General features: G+C 43.0%; 1 protein-coding gene across 3 annotated transcripts in view; it reads right to left on the bottom strand.

The window, feature by feature from the left end:
* Positions 1–9,454, bottom strand: part of TBC1D5 (TBC1 domain family member 5) — a 570,856-nt gene that overhangs the window by 83,200 nt on the left and 478,202 nt on the right. For all 3 annotated transcript variants that reach the window (XM_045297525.1, XM_045297524.1, XM_045297526.1), the window contains one exon: positions 309–583. In XM_045297525.1, coding sequence (XP_045153460.1) covers positions 309–583 — 275 coding nt within the window. The remainder of the gene's footprint in view (positions 1–308; positions 584–9,454) is intronic.

Here is a 9,454-nt window from a genome sequence, read left to right as displayed (position 1 = left end):
GCTTGGCGTGAAGTTCTCAGTTCTGGTCACTTGTGCCATTACGCTCTGCGGGGACCCACAAGACATGAATGTGCTGCTACTTGTATATGAAGATACACGTGGTGGTGGTGTTTTTAAATACTCAGCAAAGTCTTTCTTCGTTGTTTTAAATTAAGAACAACACAGTATCTGATATTCGAGGTTTAGAGGAATAAAGATAAAACACCTCATTTACTGAGTTTTTGATTGGTTTGTTTCTGGGAGGCTGGAAAACAGGTGAGAAGATCCCAGGCCTGTTTACTCTGGATTAGCCACTCTGTTCTCCTTACCTTTGTTCAACTGCACTGGCATGCTTTCTGATTTCATCAGCCGCTGCTGCTGCTGCTGCTGCTGCTGCAGATGTTGTCGCTGTGCCTCTGTGGAGGTCCTGGTGGGGGGCCTAACGGTGGTGGTGGCAGCAGAGTTGCTGCTATTGCCCCCAGGTACCGCTAGGGGGCCACCCACACTGCCTGGGGCCATTGCAGGGGAAATCAGCTTCCTTCCGAAATTAATCAGGCTATTGGAGACCTTGTTGATATTCAGGGGCGCTCCTTTGGCATTGGTCCTGGAAAATATAGCAGACATTAGGTGGAGAGGTGTTATTTAAGTTAGAAGATACTCTCTCAATTTCCCATCTTCCACCAGCACCGTTGAAAATGGCCATTGACTAGGCCCGTTACTGTTATGTACAGTGAGAAGTCAGTACACAAATAATGAAAATAGTAAAATTCTTTAAAGTGTGGCTGGAGGAAAGCGGTGCTGTTACTTCTCATTCGTACAATTCCAGGTCAGCCTCATGCTAGGTTCTAAGGATCCACACACGATGGACCACAACAGATACAGCTCATAGAGCCGTGTCCTGTAGTGGCAGAGAGATAGCAGGATCAAAAGATCATGTAGCTACTACATGTATGACCAGATGTGGCATAAGGGCTACAGAGGGCTAAGCCTGGGATGCTCATAGCAGGGACACCTGTAATACTGGCTGAGAGTAGTTTTCCCAGAAGGCAAAGCGGAACCAAGTGCATGTTAAACTCCTGAAAAACAAACGTGTCTGAAAATCATGAAGGAAACTCATAGTAGTGATATCAGGCGTCTGAGTCATTCAGATGGCACTCTACTTCCACACCTACTCCCGTCTTCCTTTCTCCTTCCCATTTCTTGATACCGTCTTCATCCCCCGATTTAGGAAATGTTTCACTTATTTGGCCATCTGCTTACTCCAAATCGCCTTTCAAAGATAAGTTTCATGAGGGCAAGGGCTTTTGTCTCTTGCTAATTGCGGTCTCGCCGGTGCCTAGGTTGTCATAGGTACTTGGTTTGTTAAATGGTGACTCCATCTCCGGCAGCGGTTCTCTGTGGCTGCCCTTAGGTCAGTCCTCAACTCATGGAAACGCGGGGCGCGGTGGAAAGCACCCCTGCCCAGGCCATCCCCAGGAGCAGGGGGTGGCTGCCGGTTGCTGTGAGCCTTAAGGCAAGTCCTTCGCTGATTTTCTGCAAAGGATCGCTGCCTGGCCTTTCTCTCCGGTGTGTTTCAGGCTGGAAGCGCTGCTGAATCCTGCTTAGCATCACAGCCACGCAAAGCCACACGGGCAGATGGAACCCCGGTCTCTGCATGAAAGGTGGTCCTGCTACACGGAGCCCCCACGGCACCTGTGCGGTCTTTGGCGCTGGCACGGTGGGAGGCGCCGGCCTGTGTGGGCCATGGCATCTCTCCATTTGGGCTCTGCGCGCTTCACTTTCTCCTTTCTCCATGTGCATGCATGCGGGCATCACTTGCCCCATGCGCTCTCATGCCGCCTCTCCTGCGCATGGGATGTTGTTCGAAAGAGGTGTCCTAACTCGCTACTTTCCCCTTAGTCCTTCAGCCCCAAGCCTGGCTGTGGCCTGTGGTCTGGAACCACCTGCAAGGTCATCGGTGACGTCTGCCCTGTAGATCAAAAAGTCCATCTGATTTTCCTCTACCTTTTCCTGCCCGCCTTCTCATCGGCTTGTTCTGCTTCCATGGTGTGGCATGCACCTGCGCTGTGACTGGCCCCAGCAAACAGGCCATCAAGAAAACGCTTGTTATATGAACTCTTAGTTCCAGATGATTCATAGCCTTGGAGTAGCTCAGGGTGGGAGCCTGGAAGACCACTTATGATTACAAATTATTGTGGATGTGGGAGGTAATCCAACAACAGAAACCAAGGTTAGTATTTTTATCGTCTAAGTCATTCACAGAAGTTGTTTTCTCACTTTGTTGCTCCTTCCCTGCACAAACATCAAGTTTGAGGGATCTGCTTACATTGACGTTAGTTAATTTGGGCTTCATTTTCTGCCCTGACATAGTCATTCTCCTACTTTGAACGTGAGAGCTGTGTCCTTGGCCTGGCTTGGGACAGCCCTAAAACAGAACTGAGCCGTGGTTCTACAATAAAATGTAATACCTTACTTCTTCCTCCCATAAAGATGTTCTAATAGTACTAGTATTAAGGGCTGAATATTAGAGACTTACATTTCTTTGGAATTTAAAACCTGAAACTCAGCTTTATTTAAAGTCAAGTAAAGTGCTTTGTTTCGAGGAAAATTAAATACCGGGTCAGAAAACAGAGGCAGATTGTCAGTAAGATGGACGGACACAATTGCAACAATGGGTCAAACGCAGCAACTGCGAGGATGGTACAAGGTCAGACGGTGTTTGATTCTGTTGTACAGATGTTTCTAATACACATACACGGCCCATTCATTTATAACTCAATGAAATGTGAAATAAATTCTTCAGACAGCTCCTTTTGCATCAAGCTTTTTCTTTGAAGAAATGGCTATTAAATGTTCTTCCCAAAAGGACCGAAAATAAGAAAATAAAGTTGTTCTTTTTTTTTAATGGAGTTAAGACTGTGCAGAGATTATGCGCCACTTACGTTCGGCTTCCAGCTGGCTTCCAATGAAGTAGAGCATTTCATAGATACGATGGGCTGGCTGGAAGAAGACACTCACTACATGTGTATTGAGAAAAGAACGAATGAATGAAATAAAAGGAGTCCATGCATTCTGGGACATTCACTTCTGGCACTGTGGGGAGCAGTGGAAAGATCCGCGATCATATCAAAGCTCTGTTACATTTTAGTTTTGCTTGTCTGCAAGTCAAGATTCATAATTCACAAATATGAAGAAGTTATAATGTTGTTACCCTTTTTTATAAACAAAAATGTACTAGTCAAATTCCCATATTGCCAGTTGTAAAATTTATATGTTGATAAAAGTACTAAGAAGCTGCTAGAGCATTATCAAGAGAATATGGTTAATGCATCTTCATTACTACTAATAACCACTAAAAACATATAGATCAAGCTCATACCGAGCCATTTTTCATCTCTATAGCCCTTAAAAGGGAATGAACACGGCTTTCCTTTTCTGAACGTTGTGTGTGTGTATGTGTGTGTGTGAACGATTTTCTCCCTCATCTTCTACCAATAGCTTCCAGAAGAATATTTTCTTTTCAAAAACAACCGTTCAAGGCAACTGTGTGCATGTTTAAGATACAAGGAAACATACAACCCATTGTTGCTTTGTTTTTCAGGCACAACATTTTGTAAATTTGTAAATCAATGATATGAGCAAAGTTAGCCAGGCTAGATCTAAAATAATAGTAGTAGGATGCTTCAAAATGAAGCACTAAACAATTTGCAACAGTTCTGATTGACTGTGTTCTGTACTTTCAAGCATGTGTGCTAAATCAATGAAAATCAACTCAGTCATCAGGATCTTCTGAATGGGACTGGCTGGAGATAGAGTGTCATGTATACACAGTGTTGAAATAAATAGCAGGTGGGGTTTGGAATGACCAAGACATTGAACAGCCAATCTAGTGAGTCATCAATGGCCAATTACAGCTCTTTGTTGTGGCTAGGTGTCATCTAGTTGGTTCTGATTCAAAGAGCTGGGATGTCCAACAGAATGAAACACCATCCAGTCCTGTGCCATCCTTGCAATTGTTGCTCTGGTTGAGCCCATTGTTGCAGCCACTGTTGAGGACCGTCCTCTCCTTTGCTGCTCCTCCACTTCACCAAGCATGATGTCCTCCCTCCAGGGCCCAATCCCTCTTGATAACATGCCCAAAGTCCATCAGACCAAATCTTACCATCCTCAGTTCTAAGAAACATTCTGGCTCCACTTCTTCCTATACAGGCTTGTTTGTTCTGCTGGCAGGCCACAGTTCATTCAATACTCTTGGCCAGCGGTGTCCATGCTTCTTTGGTCTTCCTTAGCCGTTGTTCAACTTTCACATGCAGGAGACCATTACAAAACACCACGGTTTGGGTGAGGTGCCCCTTAATCCTCAATGGGACATTTTGCTTTGGAACACTTTAAAGAGATCTTCTGCCCAATGTAATAGGCCATTTGAGTTCTTGACTACTGCTTCCATGGGCAATGATTGGTTACTCATTTAAGAGTAAATCCTTGATCATCTTTTTTCCGGGTGTCTGCTTTTCCAGTTGGGAGGATTTGGGTTTCCTTTGTGTTGGGTGTGAGCCCGACGAAGGCTGTGGTTTCGTGTCTTCACCAGTCACGTCTTCAAGTCCTCTTCATTTCACAGGTGGTTACTGAGTCTCTGCAATCGGGAGGCCATGCCGCCCCCCTCCCCCCCACAGACCAGTTTCTTCAATGATTTATTCAGCATACCGATTGAATTTGCATGGTAAAAGGATACACCCCAGATGCACACCTCTCCCTATTTTCAACTATGCAATATCTCCTTGTTCTTTTTGAATGATTGCCTATGTATAGGTTTTTCATGAGCACAATGAAGTATTCTTGAATTCCCATCCACCATTTCTGATCCACACAGTTGAATGTCTGCATAGTCAGTAATGTACAAGTCAACATCTTTCTGGTCTTCCTTGCTTTCAGCCAAGAACCAGCTGACATCAACAATAATATCCCTTGGTCCACATCTTCTTCTGAGGCCGGCTATAATTTCTGATAGTTCTGTTAATGTACTGCTGCTGTCGAATTATCTTCAGTAAATTTTACTCACATATGATATTAATGGTATTGTTCAATAATTTTCACATTCTGCTGAATTGTCAATATTTGAATGGAGCACAAATATGAATTTCGCCTAGTCGGAGGCCTTCCAAATTGCTCGACAAAAATGAGTAAGGGTTCCCAGTGTGCATCCATTTTGTAGAAAGCCGAGTTTTGCAGCACATTTTTAAGGCAGTTTTTGTGGTAAAATTAGGTGCCTCGGCAGATATCCGGGTCAGCTTATACTCGAGCATTACGGTAATTTGTGTTCCATCAATTCTTGTTTTCTTTGTTTTTTTTTGGCCAATGCCTTCAATGCAGCTTGGCCCTCAACATACTGTTCTTAGAAATTGTGCACTCTAGGAAGGGTTGCTTTTTGTGAAAATCTGTCACAAACTCACTTTGGCAGAACTTTACTGCAGCAGGTTAAATCAGAACAGGAGCATCTTCTGAAAATCTATGAATTCCTTCGAAGCACTTGTAGCAGGGGCCAGCTCTGCCCAGGCTTCATTGGTAGGCCATGACGCTTTGTGTCTGGAGCTCAGTCGTGGCTGACCTGAGTTGCATTTTACTGTCCAGTGTATCTGTTTGACTCTGGCTTCCTGACCCACACTCCCGAGGGAGCTTTTGGGGTGGGTCCCCAGTGCTATGACCGCTTTTCATTCGATTTCTGAAACCTTCATGATGCTCTTAAAACTATGATCACTTTAAAAATTCTCTAAGCCCTTTCCTCTCCTGTATCCAAATCTAACATCATCTTGATTTGCTTCCTTTCTATTTGTAGCTTTATGTTCAGGCCTGATGTTAAATATGTACAATGAATTACTTTTCAAATGATATCTACATTTTCCATCAGTTTCAGTTTTCAATTTTTATGTGTCCTAATTTATATTTTTCTTTGGTTTTTCATTACTCACCTTTCCCAAGATTGAATGCTTGGGTCATTCATTCATTCCTTTTTTTTTCCCCAATAAAATTTTTCACCAAGTTACACATTTTCATCTGATTATAACTAGGACATACAATGCCCCATTATTCCACTTTCTCAACAGTTTGTTGCTTATTTACAATTTTATTTTCTAAATACTCTACATTTTCTCTGTGGTTCAACTGCTAATTAGGTGTGTCCTCAATTGTCAGATGGTGGGATTTGTGTTTCAATATATTATTCCTTTACCTTTACTGACCAAAAGTAGACACATCCAAAGAATGGAAGTATGTAGTGAAATGGTCTTGTCAAGGAATCACAGAAACTACAAACTGAAAAATGACATTTACCTTTGAAAAATTAGACTGGGAATAATAGTTTATACAATTTAATTTTACTAATCAATTACAATTAGCGTGTAAGTTAATTACAAATAGCACGCATGGGTCGGTAAACACAAGTCATACCAACACAACTCTATTTCCTGTCCGATAATGCTAAGGTCTGCTATATTTTATTCAGCTCTGTGAGCACCTGTGGATGAAATGGAGGATGATGTAGGCTTGGTTATAATGGATAACTGTCAGAGTTCAGGTGTACTTACTGCTCAGTATTGGAGCAACTGCCAAAGGCTCCTGGTAACAATATGTAGCTCACGCTTGGTTGAGAGTCCTTTGTTTCGGGTGCGATGTTAACTTTCGATGAGTATTAATATATATGGATTTTTCAAAGTTCATAGAATAAAAATCTCATTTTATTTAAATTTCATTTTTCCATGAACTTTTCAAGGCTCCTTGTGTATGTTGGTTTGGCCAGTATGTTGCTGTGAAGAAGGCTGGATTTCTATTCTTGGCCAGCACCCATCTTTGGGCGAGAACAACTGCATGGCAGTAGCAGGGTTGGCTGCTGTGCCTGTGGGCCAGGAGCAGTGAGGTGTGGTCTGAAGCTTATGCTGGAAGAGCGGTAGCTGAAGGGACTGAGAGCCAGCTCCCTGAGATCCGGAGGACTGCTGTGAGGGAGAGCAGCACTTGCCTGGCACAGCTATAGAAAATGAGGTCAAACGGGCTTTGCTTAAAATAGTGAGTGCGCCCCCCTGAAACTGATTCAAGAGGCCTGGCCAAGTGGCACGCTGTGAAGTCCTGGCAAAGCTCAGGTGCTCACAGAACAGTTGATCATTCTAACCAGCCAACTGCGCCACAGGAGAAAGATGGGTCCCTGCAAAGATGGGCAGCCTTGGAAACCCTGTGGGGCAGTTCTGCTCTGAGCGGCAGGGCTGCTGCTATTGGGCAGAATGGACGTCTCAAAGGCAACCAGGATGGCTAGTTTAGGTCCCTAATGGATGCGAACCCCATCCAGTACTCAAGGAGAAGGGCCTGATTGCCCTGCCTCTTTATCCCCACACTTGCTCCTCTCTCCCCTTTGGTCACCTTGTGCTCTCCGCGATTTCCTTCGCTCTTCTTCTTACTCTGGTTTCCTTTTCTCATATTCTCAGCTCATTCTACCTAGACTTTCTTCCCATCCTAAGAACATATTCGCTATTCTACAATGATTTTCTGAAGACTGAAGAGTAGTTGGAAAAATTAAGTCCGTACTATTAATCAAGATAAAAAATACTATTTTTTTGCCAAACAATTATATCTTTACATCCTATTCCATCATTATTGATCTATTCAGACTGGACTGTGGCTTATATTTATTTCATCTATGCTTATAGACATCAATATTTTATTTGAACATTTTAAATAATTGTACTTTCAGAGAATTCTAACATCTAAGTTAAAAAAAACAATTTAGTCGGACCGCTACTGGAACATTAAACATTCTGTAAATGGAAGGTTTTGAGGTTTTTAAAATGAATTGGCTTCCAATTTTCTTAATTCTGTAACTTAAAATTTAAGTGTCTCAAATTTGCTTTGATGAAACGGCATCTATATCTAACTCCGATTTGCTTGCCATATTGTGAGGTTTCTGTTGTCTTTGAAAATGAATACATTCTACAGCTCAAAGAGCTCTGGATTTCATATAGGTCTTTAATAAAGCTAAATGATGGGAGTTAGCTTGCTATTAACTTATTACTGAAGAGTTTGCATTTCAAGGAAACATGTTTCCTTTCAGCTATAAAAACTACGATTCTTTTATGTGTATCAAGAAAGAAAAGTTTTTCCTTTCCCCCACAATGTGACGGGAAGCAGAGTGCAGCTTGTTAGAATGGAAAAGTTGGCATTTTGTTGGAACAAAGCTAGACTACAGGACTTATCTATTTAGTCCAAACAAAATGTACTAATCATTATGGATTCCATTGCGTCCCCCATAGGACATGTTGACATCCCTACCCCTATACTGGTGAATATGATGACTCTGCTTTGATATAGGGTCTCTGAAGATGGTATCAGTTAACGTGAGAAAGACTTGAGTAAGGTGGGTTCTGATCAAGTAAAACTCAGAGCAAACCCACTGCCATTAAGTCCATTCTGACTCCTGGCAACCTTACAGGACAGGGTCCAACTGTCGCCGTGGCTTCCGAGGAGACTGCAACTCTCTATGGGAGTAAAAGCTCTCATCATTCTCTTATGGAGCGACCGGTAGTTTCAAACTGCTGACCTGGTGGTGAACCGCCCACAGCCCTTATAAAAGGGAAGACACACAAATACACAAAGCCGAGGGCTGAATGAGTGCATCTATAGGGCAAGTAACACTAAGATTGCTTAGCGTTCACCAGGAGCTGGAGAGAGGCGTGACACCGATTCCCTCTTAGAGCCTTCAAGACTGAATCTAAGTGGCCAACACCCTGATCTCAGAAGCCTGGCTTTCTGAACTAGATGACAATAGATTTCTGATCAAAATATCCAGTTTGTATTTTGTGTCAGTCCTTAGGAAACAAATGCAAAAGCATAATAAACGATTTTGCTTTACTTGTGGTACAGATGCTTCTGAGTGAGATCTCCATCAGGGAGGAAGGTGCTGCTCAGGTGCCATCGAGTTGGTTCTGACTCACAGCAACCCTGGCCCAACAGAACGAAGCACTGCCTGGTCCTGCACCATCCTCACCATCGTCGTTATCTTTGAGCTCATTGTGGCTCGAAGAGTGGAAGTTTTCAACTACTTTATTTTCTGGCCCAGTGCACCTGAAAAACGTGGTTCACAATCGAAGACTGTCGGGGTTGGGAGATTCTCATCCTTAAATTGGCAGATCAGGATGGTCGTGGATCTAATTCTGAGACACCCATCAACTTGGGAATTCTGCCATCTCTCTTTTCTCTCGCTGTGAGAATCACTATGGAGCTACATAATTTTTTAAAAAAAATCACAAATAGCATCAGCTAAAAAATATAACAAGAATCAACTGTTAGGGTTTTAAAGCAGGCATATAGAAGCCAATAAAGTATAAAGAAACATGTGAGCCCCAAAAGGAAACAGCCATATTTTAAACACACAGCACAAGAGGGAACAGGTGGAATACTGGAGGTGGGGGGTGGGGAGGGAGTAATTTATTTTCTC

This window comes from Echinops telfairi, unplaced genomic scaffold, assembly GCF_000313985.2.
Source record: "Echinops telfairi isolate 266 unplaced genomic scaffold, ASM31398v2 ScPeMD7_7420;HRSCAF=8458, whole genome shotgun sequence".
NCBI classification, from domain to species: domain Eukaryota; kingdom Metazoa; phylum Chordata; class Mammalia; order Afrosoricida; family Tenrecidae; genus Echinops; species Echinops telfairi.
This window is presented reverse-complemented; position numbering and strand designations above follow the sequence as displayed.